Source organism: Terrapene carolina, unplaced genomic scaffold (genome assembly GCF_002925995.2).
Source record: "Terrapene carolina triunguis isolate 2854851 unplaced genomic scaffold, T_m_triunguis-2.0 Scaffold33356, whole genome shotgun sequence".
Taxonomy (NCBI): domain Eukaryota; kingdom Metazoa; phylum Chordata; order Testudines; family Emydidae; genus Terrapene; species Terrapene triunguis.
The window spans coordinates 2,095,963-2,111,960 of NW_020697707.1; the positions used below are offsets into that span (position 1 = coordinate 2,095,963).

A 15,998-nucleotide genomic window follows, 5' to 3' on the forward strand; every position below is an offset into this window, starting at 1 on the left:
TAAAGGAAGAAATTTTGACCATAGCCTTTCTTTTTGTAGCCTTACTGACAGTTTGCCAACATTCAGTCTGTGTTAATAGTTTCAGAATAATACAGCCCTTGTTTTTTTCAGTAGGAACAGAAAGGAAACACCTCAGAGACAAAAAGGAATTGTCCCAGGGTTTAAAAAATTCAGTGGGCCAAATCTCTCACTGAGGTCAACTGTTCTGTGCACAAGGGGCAGGCTGGGACCTTCACCTTTTACTCACACAGGTGAGCATTTAACTCTCATCAGCTGCCCCCCCAGTGAAATCTCTCAACTGTATGGATGGCATGGACTGGTGGGGGGAGCTCATTAACAGCTCCCAAAACACAGGCTTCCCCTTCTAAGTTCTGTCTTGGCAAGAGGCAAGACTTTCTGGAACGTTTCATCAAAATCTGCTCAGCTAGTTTGTTCGGTGGTTTGGGTTTTTTTATTTTGTTTTGTTTTTACATTTATGTTTGTGTTAAAAAACTGGTTCTGCAACTGAATGAGGAGTGAAAAATGTCTCACTAAAATATATAGGACAAGTGTTTGTTTCTCTAAACTCTCAATGAAATCTACAAAATAAGCCAGGTCTGAACATGGACTCTACTATACCTTAACTCACAACATGTGGCATAGCATAAGAAATTGGAGTTTACAGCCATGATTTTGTATGGAGATTGGCTAATGTTGACCTGTGCAGAATCCATTGACATCAGTGAAGCTGTGCAGGGTCCATCTTTACCCCCTACCCTCCGTCAAGGCTTATGCAATTAAAAGGTCAACATATTGTGACAAAGTTCCTCCTCTACCTTGGTGGGTCCTGCGCTTATTGGCGGATTTGCTCGCTTCACAGATTCACCCTGTGGGTCAGGAAACAGTCCAGAGACCTTCCCCTCTGGTAGAAGCTATAGTCCAGGTCAATTCCTCCTGTGTTTGATCAGGAGTTGGGAGGTATGGGGGGAACCCGGGCCCGCCCTCTACTCCGGGTTCCAGCCCAGGGCCCTGTGGACTGCAGCTGTTTAGAGTGCCTCCTGGTACAGTTGCACGACACCTACAACTCCCTGGGCTACTTCCCCATGGCCTCCTCCCAACACCTTCTTTGTCCTCACCACCGGACCTTCCTCCTGATGTCTGATAACGCTTGTACTCCTCAGTCCTCCAGCAGTACGCCTACTCACTCTCAGCTTCTTGCACACCTCTTGCTCCCAGTTCCTCTCACACACTTCCTCTCCCCTGGCTCCCCCTGGCTTGACTGGAGTGAGCCCTTTTATAGCATCAGAGGGGCCTTAATTAGAGTCAGGTGCTTAACTGCCTCACCTGACTCTTAGCAGGTTAATTGGAGTCAGGTGGTCTATTAGCCTGGAGCAGCCCCTGCTCTGGTCACTCAGGGAACAGAAAACTACTTATCCAGTGGCCAGTATATCTCCCTTCTGCTACTCTGCTGTACCCAACTGGTCTGGGTCTATCACAATATATTCATAATACAAGGTGAGATTATATTTTACGGCATGATACAGAGAGAAGAGCTAAAGCTAAGCTTTTCCTATTAACTCTGCATTTCCTCTCTTCTGACTGCTTTAGTCTCACTCGCAACACCGCACTAATGCTAGTTTTTTGCACGAACTTCTATACTAAATAAAGCATCAAACCGCATTTGAATCCACTGAAAGCCACACGGTCTATCAATTTTTTCTGGTTTGATGACGTTTTGATAAAAATACAAATACAAAGGAAAGATAGGTAAAAGAGGCGAGGTTAATAGCACCCCATCCATGCCCAAACTAAAGATTCGTTAGAAGAGAGTAGGAAATGAAAGTGTTTTTCAGTGGAGGGCAGTTAACACCAAAAAACAATGTTACGCTTTCCTTACAAAATTCTACACCTTTCTAAAAGCCGAATGTTTTAAACCTCTGGAAATGAGCACTTATCCTGCATCCCTCACTAGCACCCCACCCAATTTACCTTAACTTTGCCCTCTTTGGAGATGTCTACACTGTAAGTGAAAGTGTGATTATAACAACACGGGCCAGCATAACCTGCAGGGGTGACGTCGGTGTGTAGACATGGTGGCGTGAGCTTCAGCATGAGCTGGCAACTTGAGGATGCATCCAGGCTCCCGGGTGGCCCCGTACCCTTATTTTGTTTTGTAATAGAAATGTGCTGCTGGTGGCAGATTCTCTGCTGGTGTAAATACACTTATTCTTAGCAGCTGAGGATCTGGCCCCATTTTCATCATCCTGTTCTTTATCTCCCCTTTCTGCGCTCCCACTCCTGTATCTGTTTATGGCCCTGGCTTGTGTATGCTCTTTCGTGCAGGGATTGTGCCTTGCCTCGGTCTATGAGGTGCCAAGCGCATTTCTGGGTACTTCAGCACAAGAACGGAGGAAAATACTCAAGCAATGCAAACACTGAACTGCAACACAGAGTGATCCTCTTCCCCAGCTTACTGTTATCCAAATAAACCTCCGGGAAGACACCATTTACGCATAAGGCATTGTGGATGAGCCAAGCACTAAACTAACGTGCAGGGCAATTATAAAAATCTACGCTGAATGCCAGACCTAGGGAATTTTAAACTACAAGCCAGAGTTACAGGACCCATGATCTGGAGCCTGTACTGCTTTCTGCATGATCTACAGTGGCGTTATTGAACTTCCTTAAGCCCAGGGCTGATAAATGAGAAGAGCAAAGACATGCACCCAAATACAAAGATGGCTAAAGGCACTAGCATGTGACTTGGGAAACCTGCATTCAATTTCCTGCTCCGCCAGAGGTTTCCTGCATGCTCTTGAGCACATCACTTATCTTCTCTCTGTATCGCAGTTCCCCAGGGGGTAAGAGCCCTGCCCTTCCTCGCTGGGGTGCGGTGAGAATACATACATTAAAAGAGTAAGAGTACTCAGATGGGGCCAGATAAATACCTCTGAAAGACATGACAATGGGATACTTTCCAAATTGGCCCCTGTACAGAGTGAGCGAGTGAGTGAGTGTATGTCTGTGTGTGTGTGTGTGTCTCTCTCTCTCTCTCTCTACACTATGAAATTAGGTCAATTTTATAGAAGTCGATTTTTAGAAATTGATTTTATACAGTCGATTGCGTATGTCCACACTAAGCGCATTAAGTCGGCGGAGTGCATCCTCACTACCGTGGCTAGCATGGACTTACGGAGCGGTGCACTGTGGGTGCCTCCATGCATTAAGCTGTGCCTTATCAGTGCGGGAGGACTGCATGAGCTTGGAAATCATGGGCACAGCTTAATGCATGGAGGCATTCAGTGGCAGAGTCCAGGAAAGCGATAAGTAAGCGCGAAGAGCGGAGGCAGGACGCGATGCTGAGGCTAAAGGGGGAGCAAACGGACGTGATGAAGTGTCTGGTGGAGCTGCAGGAAAGCCAACAAGAGCACAGACTCCTGCTGCATCCACTGTATAACCGCCTGCCCTCCTCCCCATTTTCCATATCCGCTCACCCAGACGCCCAAGAATGCGGGGAGGGAGGCTCCAGGAACCCAGCCACTCCACTCCAGAGGATGACCCAAGGAACAGAAGGCTGTCATTCAAACAGTTTAATTTTTTAGTGTGGCTACAATAAGCAATGTGGCCTTGTCCTTCCCTCCTCCCCCACCCCACCTGGGCTACCTTGTCCATTATCTCTCTTTTTTTTTTTAATTAACAAAGAAAGAATGGTTTCAAAACAATAGTTACTTTATTTCGAAGTGGGGAGGGTGGTTGGCTTACAGGGAATTAAAATCAACGAAGGGGGCGGCTTTGCATCAAGGAGAAACACACCCAACTGTCACACCGAAGCCTGGCCAGTCATGAAACTGGTTTTCAAAGCCTCTCTGATGTGCAGTGCACCTTGTTGAGCTCTTCTAATCGCCCTGGTGTCTGGCTGCTCAAAATCAGACACCAGGCGATTTGCAACAACCTCCCACCCGGCCATAAACGTCTCCCCCTGACTCTCTCAGATATTATGGAGCACACAGCAAGCAGCAATAACAATGGGAATGTTGGTTGCGCTGTCCGACCAGCAGCGCCAGCGAGCTTTTAAACATCGAAAGGCACATTCTACCACCATTCTGCACTTGCTCAGCCTATAGTTGAACTGCTCCTTACTACTGTCCAGGCTTCATGAACGGATCTCCTGAGCTCGTCGCTGGGGAGCACGAGAGCAGAGTTGCAGGGGAAGTGATGGAGCCGTACACCATGTCCTGGAGGTTGCTAGGAGCCAGGCAGGGAAGACGTTCCTAGAACCCCCGGCCAAGCTACATGTCAGACGAGGACGGTTACCAGTCCTACTGCACTGTCTGCTGCCAGCAGCACCCAGGAGGACCAGTACGGATCCCCGGAGCTCGTTGCTGGGGAGCAAGAGAGCAGAGTTGCAGCGGAAGCAGTGGATGACGACTGTTAGCAGTCCTACTGCACCGTCTGCTGCGAAGGCAAGGACCTGCTACTGTGTAGCAATGCCAGCTGCTGCAGGTGCCCCTGTGTCGAATGCTTGGAGGTCTGGGTAGGGCAAGGTACCTCGGCCAAGGCAAAAGAGCAAGAGCCCTGGAGCTGTTACATGCGTCAACCACAGAAGTGCTATGGGGTGTTACAGCGCCGACCAGACTGGAACGTACGGCTGCAAGACTTCTTCACCAGCGACAAAGGACAGGAATATGATGCCCCTAAAATCTAAAAAGGCCCGCACATTTCCCAGAGTCACTACCCTTGATAACAGAACGTCAATGATTGCATTGGCTACTTGGATCACAGCAGCCCCCACAGTAGACTTGCCCACAACAGCAGTGTGACGGTGAGCTGAGCGGGCTCCATGCTTGCCGTGCTATGGCGTCTGCATGGGTAACCCAGGAAAAAAGGCGCGAAATGATTGTCTGCCGTTGCTTTCACGGAGGAAGGGGCGACTGACGACATGTACCCAAAACCACCCGCGACAATGTTTTTGCCCCATCAGGCATTGGGAGCTTAACCCAGAATTCCAATGGGCGGCGGAGACTGCGGGAACTGTGGGATAGCTACCCACAGTGCACCGCTCCATAAGTCGATGCTAGCCACGGTAGTGAGGATGCACTCCGCCGACTTAACGCGTTTAGTGTGGACATACGCAATTGACTGTATAAAATCGATTTCTAAAAATTGACTTCTATAAAATCAACCTATTTTGTAGTGCAGACATACCCTGGGATAGCTCCCGGAGGCCAATACCGTTGATTTGCATCTGCACTACCCCAAATTTGACCCAGCAAAGTCGATTTTAGCGCTACTCCCCTCGCCGGGGAGGAGTACAGAGGTCGATTTTAAGAGCCCTTTAGGTCGACGGAACGGGGTTGGTTGTGTGGACACATTCATTTTTAAACGCGGCTAAATTCAACCTAACCCCGTAGTGTAGACTAGGCCTGTGTGTGTCCCCCGGGGAAGAGAAGAAACAATGCTAATGGCCTGGAGACTTCCAGCAGGCGGGGCATAGAAAGTATGCTGGAAACACCGAGAAAGGTTTGACGGGTGTGTGGAGAGCGAGAGGGAGCAGTGTACTTCCTGCAGCCTGCATGCAAAGCGTCTGTTGTCACCTGGAGCTCAACAGGCACAGGGCTGGATATTTCCCACTGCATCATTTCCTTGCAGAAGTACAAGAGCTCTTCCCGCATGGGTGGGGGAGAAGAGAAAGTGCAGGGGGGGGACTGGAGGAGGGAGCCTGGCAGTTGAGAAGAGAGAGCAAGGGGAACGGTGAAGTGAAGGAAGGAGAAGAAGAGGATGAAAGGAAGAACAGAAATATCTTGGAATGGTTTTTAAGAATCTAAGGCAGGTGCCAAAGAGGGAAGAGACAGAGAACTGAGCAAGCCAGAGAAGATTGTCTGTGAAGACGACAGTGGCAAATACATTCAGGGGTGGTCTACATAATAAGTTGCTGCATGACAAGCCAGGGTGTGAAATGAATGTACAGCACGCCAGCTTGCCACACGCTAACTGGCTGCGTGGACCCTGCTATCACGCACTAAAAGTTCGGTAGTGCACTTTGCTGTACTCCCGTTTCAAACAACCTGATGCACATTTATGTTGTAGATCAGGGGCAGGCAAACTTTTTGGCCTGAGGGCCGCTTCGGGTTTCGTAAATTGTATGGAGGGCTGGGTAGGGGAGGGGGTTGTGACCCAGCCCCCACCTCCTATCTGCCTCCCTCCTAGGACTCCTGCCCCATCCAACCCCCCATGTTCCCTGACAGCCCCTCTGGGACCCCTGCCCCATCCACACACTCCCACTCCCTGTCCCGACTGCCCCCAGAACCCCTGCCCCTGACTGCCACCTGCTGCCCCATCCAACCCCCCCTCCTTCCTGACTGCCCCCCGGGACTCCTGCCCCCATTCAACCCCCTGTTCCCCGCCCCCTGACCACCACCCCGAAATCCCCTGCCCTCTATCCAACTCCCCCTGCTCCCTAACCCCTTACTGCACTACCTGGAGCACCAGTGGCTGGCGGCACTACAGCCATGCCACGCCGCCGCCACCACGCAGCACAGAGACTGGGTGAGGCTGGGCTCTGCAGTTGCGCTGCCCCAGGAGCTCACAGCCCCACCGCCCAAAGCATTGCGCCGGCAGCGGAGCAAGCTGAGGCTGCGGAGAAGGGGGAACAGCGGGGGAGGGGCTGGGGGCCGGGCAGGACGGTTCCATGGGCCGGATGTGGCCCACAGGCTGTAGTTTGCCCACCCCTGCTGTAGATTCACACCCTGGCGTGCCATATGTAAGTTGCTGTGTAGACAAGTCTTGAGAGAGAAAAAATAAACTAACAAAATGGAAGATAGGGAAGAAAATTCAGGAATAGGTATCTTTAAATTTCTGGTTTATACCTGCCCATTTCATTGCGTGTGCTGCTGCTGGAAGGTCATTACTCCTTCCAGGACAGTGCTTCTAGGACAGGCTAGTTTCATGCTCACCGTTGCGTCCATGTGACCTTGTTTGTATTTGAAGTTGGCCATTCAGTGTTCAGTTATGACCCAGTCCCTGGAGCAGTACATGGCAGGGACTAGCTCTTCTTCTGTGGCTGGCATTTGTTTCTTATCTATGGTCTGTCATGATCAATATGAACCCATCAGGGATTCACACGCTGCTTTGACATGACAGTTCAGCCAGTGGTGTTGGCAGCTGATTTATCAAAGTCTGAACTTGGTCACACCCCCGAATGCCCTAACCCAAGTAACCTGTGTCTGATTCACTTTTCTCCGCGGTGGAGAGCTGTATGCAGCAGTGTATTAGTGCAGAAGGATGGTATGTATACAATCTTTATGCATGCCTGAACAGATACTATCAGCTACCTTTCATTACCACCCTACTCAATGTGAGAGATCCTTGTTATGCTAAGCAGATAGCCCGTAACCAGAGCTACCTGGTGCATGTGTAGGGATTTCTCCTTACTGTAAATGATGTTACTGCATTTAGCTAAATATTTCCCTTTCCTTATCTAGACCCTCCACCCTCACTGAAGCAACATCCACTGATCAGATGAATGTGTCATGTGCATCTCTTGCTTGACAGGATGCTGCTCTCCTTGAGCGTGGTCTTAGCTGCATTCCCCTTTTCAGTGGCCATTAAGGTTTAGAGACAAATTTAATTGGGAGGCAGTGGGTAGGGCACTAGACTGGGAATCAGGAGACCTGGCTCTATTCTTGGCTGGTCCAAGTCATTTCCCCTTCCTGTGCTTCTGTCCCCCCTGCACTCCCCTTTGCCTGTCTTGTCTATTGAGATTGTCAGCTCTTCAGCACAAGGACCAGGGTGTATGAAAATGAAGGGGTTTTTTTTATTTAGATCAGATTTTTATTTAAATTAAATACAGGTTGATTATTAAAAATAAACATTTAAAATTAAATTTGAAATTGACAACCTATGTTAAGGCCTACACCTCTGTAATCTAATGACATCTTTTAAATTAAATGCAAAAAGAATATTGCACTACATGTTTGCTGCCAAGTGTTAAAGAAAGTCCAATCACTGTCCTGGTGGAAGTCACTGGCTCAGCAACTGGAACCAGAGTTGGTTGAAGTGCTAAACCAGTTTTTGACAGCAGTAGCCTCCTCTGCAAATGCAGAGAGAATATTTTCTTCATTTCAGTTTATTCAACTAGTTCAGTTCAATGACTAGTTCATTCAAAGTTAAGAAAAAGCAGGAAGGCTTGTTTTCCTCTTCCAGTCTATGAATAAAAACTAGGTGTGAAAGTGTGGTCTAGTAGTTCTAAAATCTTGAAGGATGTGGTGAGCACAGTTAGTTCAACACATTACCTACAGAGAATACTTTGTTGCAATAAATCAGTTAATTTTAAATGCAAAATGTGTTTTGGTAAACGTACATAGAAACTAGTATCCAGCATCGTTAATGTAGTTTTATTCAAGTAATTTTAAAAATTGCAAATGCTGGTTTTGGGCATTTTTAGTTGAATACCAATTTCAATCCCAATGCAGCTTGACACAAATCATGAGTAGAAAATCACTCATCTAGTAAATAAGAAAATTCACCATTTTCTAAGACAATAAAAATAAATGTGTCTAGATATACTGTATCCTCCTGGTTAGCAAAAAGAAGGATCAGATTTAGTGTCAGGGTTCTATTTAGTTGTAAATCAACATGTTTTAATGGTTACCAACCAATGAGAATCAACTGTTCCTTAGGAAAATAACTAGAAAGTACAAATGCAAAGCACAGCACAATGGGGCCCCAATCTCATTGGAAGTGTCTTGGCACTACTGATTGAACTAAATACCCATCAACCAACTAACTTTTCAGACTTAAGCTAGCATGAGACAGTAAACCAAGTATGCACCTTCAACAACCCTGCCTACCTACAGGGCGAGCTTCAAAGAGTTCACATTTATCTTTAATTTGAATAATTGTCTATGTCTAAAGAACCAACTAAGATAAGAGGGTTTGTTATGCCTTTAAGGGCTGATCCTGCAGTGAGTTATGCCTAGGGATTCATAACTGGGTCTGGGGCTTAAAGCAGAGTTCATAAAAATGCAGGAAGAAAGTAATCAAATTCAAGAGCTCGTCTAGCACGTACCGGCTCCAAATGCAAAGAAGAAACTCTTGTCGGGGTACTCCTCCAGCAGGTCCTTCACCCTCTTTCCCATCCTCTCATTGCGTTTGTAGATGAGCTCCTGGCGGAAATAGCTGTCTATCTCTTGGGCGGTAATGCGCTCGTTGGGTGGCAGGGTGGCGTTAATGAAATTTGGGACCTAGGCAAGAAAGAAAAATCTTTGTGGGAAATGACTTTATTTCACTGGTGTATTCCAAGGAGACAAAGATTGTCAAGGTGAGGCATTGAGGAGCCTGGCATTCCCCCTTGCCCCCCACAAAAAGCACGTACAGCAGGACAAAAACCCCTCTCAGTGACTTTTTAATAATGCTCCATTTCTCCAAGTATGTGATTTTACAACCTGTGCAACTGAATTTGTTTTAGCTTGATACAAAGAAAACAGACTTTCTGGGTTTGTCAGATGGTAGCTCTTGAATCCTGCTTGTGTGGCTAGAGGAAATCCGTATTTGTCACTGGCTATCTTTAGCTTCATACCAAGATTTACAAGATTAAGATCATAGGGACAGTGTCACATGAGCCATTTGCCTCCTGTCCTGCAAGTCGCTCTGGCTGGGGGAGAATAATAACCAAGCAACTAGAGTCGGTCAAAAAAATTCAAGATTTTTCCAAAAAAGGGACAATTTTTTCATTAAAAATGTTCCCATTTTTCAACCAGCTCCATGTGCATCATTTACAAGGTGGTCCCCAGTCCCCTCACACTAGCCCCAAATCCATCTGTGGTTGCCTGCTGCAACCCCCCCCCCCAATCCTTTGCCATCCTTTGGGACCAAGGTGCACCAGTGCAACGGCAGGGAAACGATGAAACGAGACATACCCAGATAATGCACCTGCACGCTGCAGAGGACGTTGAAAAACCCCTGAGGTCACAGTCAGCCTGACCTGGGGGGGAAATTCCTTCCTGACCCCACCCCACATATGGTGATCAGTTTGACCCTGAGCATGCGAGCAAGAACCAGCCTGCCAAGCACCTGAGAGAGAGAATGCTCGGTGCCACCTCAGAGCCCCGGCCCGCCCCATCCAAGTCCCATCTCCAGCTGAGGCCATCCCTGATACTTCAGAGGAAGGAGATTAAAAAACAAAACCTCCGAGATTCAAGGGGGGCGGGGGGGAGTAAGTGCTGTAAGAGTGAGGAGTTCCAGGAGGAAGACAGTGTCTTGCTCTTTCCTTCCCCTCGTTGGCTCCTACTTGGTCCCACAGAATTTGGCAGGTTTTGTTTTTTGTTTGTCATTTCTCCGCCAAAGGGGTGTGAGCACTTCCCAGATCATGTCCAACTCATTGGGAATTGCTGTTTTAACAGATTTAGACTATTAGGGCCGCAGGGAGGTAACTCTTTGACCTAGCTCACATAGAATCCGTCTCTGATGGCAAGCTTTATGTGGTGGAGAAAAAGGACTCTGATGTAGGTGAAGGGCAACTTGTCCCTCAGAAACATGTGGCATAGTATCAACAGGGCAGTTCTCGCCTTGGGACGGGAAGCAAGGTTAATCGTCTGTAGTAATCTTATAAAATAATCGTGTCTAATCTGTATGGTCATCTGTGAGATGGGGATAATGATGCTCACCTCCTTTGTAAAGCGCTTTGAGATCTGTGGAGGAAAAATGCTACATAAGAACTAGGTGTTATTTATTATTATCACTGCCAACAATTCACTCAGCTGCAAATGCACCTGGGGCGATGGTGAGGCGTGCACAACAACAAAGAGACAGTGACACGCACACAACGCTCAGTGCCAGGAGAGTGGCAGAATGGACTGAACGTGACAGTAGCTCCAGTCCCGCAGCGCCCCCCACTGAACGTGCTCCGCCACAGAGGGAAATGTCAGATCAGCAGGGCACCCGTCCCACCACCGAGCTCTCACTCAGCTCTGCTAGGCAGAACCTCACACTCAGATGTAATCAGAGGTCTAATGTCTGAGGTTATCTAGCCACAACCCTGACAAGGCCAAATGATTCCCTACAGGGCATTTTCTTGTTGTTTATAGTATCAGAGCACTGGGGCTTCCATCGTGCTGCTTGGGAGACTGTTCCCACAACGGACTCTACGTGGCTTCATACATTTTTCCTGATATTCACTCTAAACCCAATCTTTCTTTGTTTCATCCCAGTTCTCCTACGTAGGTCTTGTCTGCACTACAAGCTGTACAGCATTAACTCAATCCCCGGAAGGTGGAAGCAGGTATGTACACACATACATACATATTATACCAATATAGCTCTTCCCATATGGGAAGTGGAACGGCTATACTGCTATAAAACACTTTTATACACCCATTCTAGTTGCATGCAGGATTGCACTGGGATAATTATTAACTAACAGATTACAGATTAACTAACAGTTACACCAATACAAAAACTGTACACAAATCAGGCCATCTACACCCTTCTGCTCTCCTATGTAATCCCTCCCCCCCTTATGCTTGCAACACTTCCTCTTAGACACCTCTTTGCTGCTGCAAGGCTCCCCCAAATAACTAGGCTACGAAAGAGCAGGGTTAAATGCAAAGCACGCCCCGTCCCGAGACAGGGCTCCGATACGAATACAACAGCGATAGGAATATATATAAAAACTGCACGTGCTACAGAAGTGCAAACAATCCAAGGAGCTCAAAGGACTTGACAAACATGGAGTAGCCAATCCATGGAGCCACCACTGTGAGGAGGTCACTGCCCTCCCCACTGCCAAGATGGGGGAAATACAGGCATTAAAATGCTTGTGATTTGTCCAGTGCTACGTAGGTGCCAAAGTGAGGCTCACACACACGTGTCACTATTAGCACAAAAAGCCTGTGCCTGCGCTCCACTGGGACTCAACTGACTCTTCCCTTATACAGCCTGATGCCAGAGGGGCCTTTAAAAAATAAAAGGGACCTCTCGGAGCTTTGGTGCTAAAATTAAACCGTCAGACATCCTGTTTGTCTCAAAGGAAAGGCCAGGGAAGACTCCGCTGTCTACAGGCAACAAGCCAGAATACAGGACAGAGTATGTTCTGGTCCTGGCTGGAGAGAAAAGCAGCCTGTTAGCAATCTTTACCTACATTTGCGAAGGGGCCTATTTAAGGAAAGACAGTGTGAGCTAGCAGTTAGAGAAGCAGACTGAGAGCGAGAGGATCTTTGTCCTGTTCCTGACTGGCATAACCAGGATCAGCATCTGGCCCAGTGTAAACCAGCTGTAATTCGAATGACATTTCTCCGGATCTACAGCAGTGTTCTCACACGCAGAATCTGGTCCTCTGCCAACGACCTGCTGTGTCATCTTGGGCAAGTGCCACAGGGCCTGATTCTCCCAGGCGCTGAGAACCCACAAGTGCAAATCAAATCCAGGGGAGTCGGAAGTTGCTCAGCACCTTTGAAACGCAGGCCACGAATCTCTTGCTGCCTCATTCTCCCCATCTGTAGGATGGGGGGGATAATTCTGAACTCACCACCAGGAAAGATTATGGCCTGATTCTCCTCTCCACTGCACTGGTTCCACCGCCCCAGTGACAGGGCAAGTGGACCCTGTGGTTCTAGGCTGAAGGGGGCAAAGTGTTAACAGATAAATAATTGCAACCTGGGGGAGGGAGAGCTCAGCAGAATACATGGCAGTGGAGCAGCAAAGGGGTGTTCAACCGGGACAAAGCTTTGCAGCATAAAACAAACCACCCAAGTGACAAGTTAGCATGCTAAAATTAGCAGTGTGGACATTGCAACTTGGGCGAGAGCTCGGGCTGTCGCGCCCACCCGAGCCCCTGGGTCTGAGCTCGGGCAGCTAGACCAAGTCTCCGCCCGAGCCACAACATCCACACGGCTATCTGAAGCAGACTAGCTTGCGCAGGTCTGTCTCCCTGGGCTGGGAGGGTCACTCCCAGCTGCAGTGTAGACGTACCCTCTTAAGCCTGGTCTACACCAGGAGGTTTTGCCAGCATTGCTGTGTCAGTTAGGAGGGTGAAAGAAATCACACCCCTGACCAACACAGCTAAATCCCTACAATACGTGCAGTTATACCAGCAACAATGTCTATTTGCCAGTATAGCTAATTCTGTTTGGGGAAATGGTTTATGCTCTACTGCGTGCTTTTGCCACTATAAATTGCACCTCCACCGGGGGCGACGGAGGGGCGGAGAGGGGAGGAGGACAGATATACCTGTGTATCCAGCCTGGCGAACCCTGTTAAGTGTACAGCCCCTCCTCAGCACACCTATGCTAGGGAAGCCAGCGTTAATCCCTTGCATGCCGGGAGCCCAGGTGTTGCTGCTGTACCCGGTCACACTAAGGGTACGTCTATACTTACCCGCTGGTTCGGCGGCAAGCAATCGATCTTCTGGGATCGATTTATCGCGTCTTGTCTAGATGCAATAAATCAATCCCGGAAGTGCTCGCCGTCGAAACCGGTAATCCTGCTCCGCGAGAGGAGTAGGCGGAGTCGATGGGGGAGCCTGCCTGCCGCGTGTGGACCCGCGGTAAGTACCTTTAAGTTCGAACTAAGATACTTCGACTTCAGCTACATTATTCACGTAGCTGAAGTTGCGTATCTTAGTTCGAACTCGGGGGGGGTGGGGTTAGTGTGGACCAGCCCTTACACTAGTTTGTATGCTTGGATTGGCTGGACTCCTGAGCAAAGCTTTTAACTCTCTCATGTTGCAAGAAAAGAAAGGTTCAAACTAAGAGGAACGGAACCCCCCCCCAAATCCAAATCAGGGACAGCCTGACAAGAAGGCAGGCACAATCATTTGAAACATTCCCTCCATTTCTCTCCCTTCCCGTTTCTATGACACCAAACAATACTCGGACCTTTCTGGAGTGGAGGCAGCGCTGTCCGTTGAAGGACGCTAGCAGAATCAGGGAATTCTCTGGCCGTCGGGGACAGGTGGGAAATACGAGGGGGTGCGGCGGCAAGACTCACTTGAGAAGTGTCATGGCTGAAGATGATGGAGTTGAGGTCCCCACAGTTGTAATGCTCGATAAGGTCTTCTGTCGTATAGGGGGTCTGGAGACTGCCTGCTCGGAGGCTCTCCTGCTGCAAGAGAGTCTGATTCAAAGCAAAGATCACCTGAGGGAGGGAGGAAGGAGGAAAAGACAAAAGTTCCTTTTAAGTGCTTAACTCACTTGTTGTGAAGATCAATATGAACAAGAACCTTCAACTCTACGCCCACTCCAAGTGTGGTAATCCACATACTTCACCCCCCACCCTTCCTGCAGAGCTACAGCTATTTACAGATCAGAAACGACAGGTACCCTGCCTTGTGGGGGGTGGAGCTATCCTGCTTCCCCTCCTGCTCACCCAAATACAGGAGGCTGTTGGGCTTAGGAGAGGAGATGCACACTGTGGCATCTCTCCACATCCCTGGGGGATGCAATAGGACGAGTGACTCAGTATCTGAAGGAGATCGGGGCCAGGGTAAGGGCTAGCAGACTGAGGTGCAACCCATGGAGATAGAGCAGCAGGCAGCAAGCAGAAGGGCCAGCACTGCAGACTGAGGGACCGTTTGTTACCCAGGTATGCAACTTGGGAGGGTGGTGTCTTTCTAGATCCTGGGCTGCTCAAACAGCAGTTGAGGCCAAGAGCACCTGGTGAGAAGAGGACTACTGGGTCTTTTGGGTGCAGACCTCGCTGCCGTTACCATGCCTTTACCACCTCACGACTAGACCACATTCTCTCTGCTTCAGGCTTCCGCTTGGAGCCATTCAGAAGCAGGAGTAAGAAGTAGTATTCTGCACCAAGCAGGGCTTCACTTAAATCCCAATTCGGGAAAGCACTGAAGAATATGGCTTGAGCCCAACCCTGTTCACTGACTTTGATGGGACAGAAACACGTGCTTAGGAGTTGTCCTTAATACGGATGTTTTCCTGAATTAGGGCCATAGAGAGCACCTAACGACAGTGCCTACAGTCTGCATTGGCTGCCTGATTGAGTTTCAGTTGGTGGTTTGGGGCTCTAGAAGCCCTAAATGGATTTGGCACCAGACAGACGCTCTATCTCAGCAGGACGGTGCTAACTGCTCTGAACACAGTGCATACACACTGGGTAAGATAAAACATTCCTCTCTTCTGGAGGTTTGCCTTTATTGTTAATATAACCAAGAAAAGGTTATCTTCAGCCTTACCTTGCTCCCAAGCTTGGTTGTTCCCTACGGTTCCCTGTACAAGATCTCTTTATCCCAGTCCCTAAATCCCTCTGCCTCGGAGAGGCTCAGCCCTTTACATGCCTCTGCTGTACCCAATAGGAATGACTTGAGCTGACATAAGAGCAAGTCAGCTAAAGACAAAAAGCCAGCGTCCTCAGAACCTACGACACCCCTGTAACACCCTTCCCTTCCCTTCCCTCCCGCATCAGGGCAGCTGCTATTAGCAGAGGTGCTCAAGCTGACAGGCCCCTGGTTTAAAGGGGTGGGGCCTTCTCCCACGAGGACAAATCAACTCTGGAACTGGTCCCCTTGCGGTGAGAGGGGCTAGATTTGCTAGCCTCCAGGACATTCTGCAAAGCTCATCCTCTCTGCCTTCGGAGCAGAAGGCGGGTTGAAGGATGTACCTGGCTAGATATGGAGAGAATTATTCCAGCCTGGGTGGCTTTGTGCCATGTGCTTTGTGGAATTTATTCTTGCTTGTTGTTTATTTCAGGTACTGCAAAAAGCATCTAGAGCTACTGGTGCTTTTCAACAACACGAACTAAAGATATAGATATTAATATTGGGTGTTTTTATCATTTTTATTCATTTTTTTCCAAATAAAACAAATGTACCAAAATACCAAATTCATCAGAATACAAAGTGAGTAAAGAGGATTAGAATAAATATTAATATTGTTAACATCAAATCTACGGGATGTGCGAGGTGGCGAAGTATAACACCACTCAGAGAAAGAATTTGTCCAGCTCCTGACTTTGGCATGACCGTAATGTTATTCTGACCACTGCTGATCAGGCTGCCCAGTATCGTTTCA

At 48.4% G+C, this 15,998-nt stretch overlaps 1 protein-coding gene across 1 annotated transcript in view; it reads right to left on the bottom strand.

Moving 5' to 3' along the window:
- LOC112110886 (metalloprotease TIKI1-like) overlaps positions 1 to 15,998 on the bottom strand; it is a 106,836-nt gene that overhangs the window by 26,139 nt on the left and 64,699 nt on the right. The window contains exons 3-4 of the mRNA XM_026663349.2: positions 13,963 to 14,109; positions 9,047 to 9,221 (exon numbers count right to left, since the gene is read on the bottom strand). Of these exons, the coding sequence (XP_026519134.1) occupies positions 9,047 to 9,221; positions 13,963 to 14,109 (322 nt within the window). The remainder of the gene's footprint in view (positions 1 to 9,046; positions 9,222 to 13,962; positions 14,110 to 15,998) is intronic.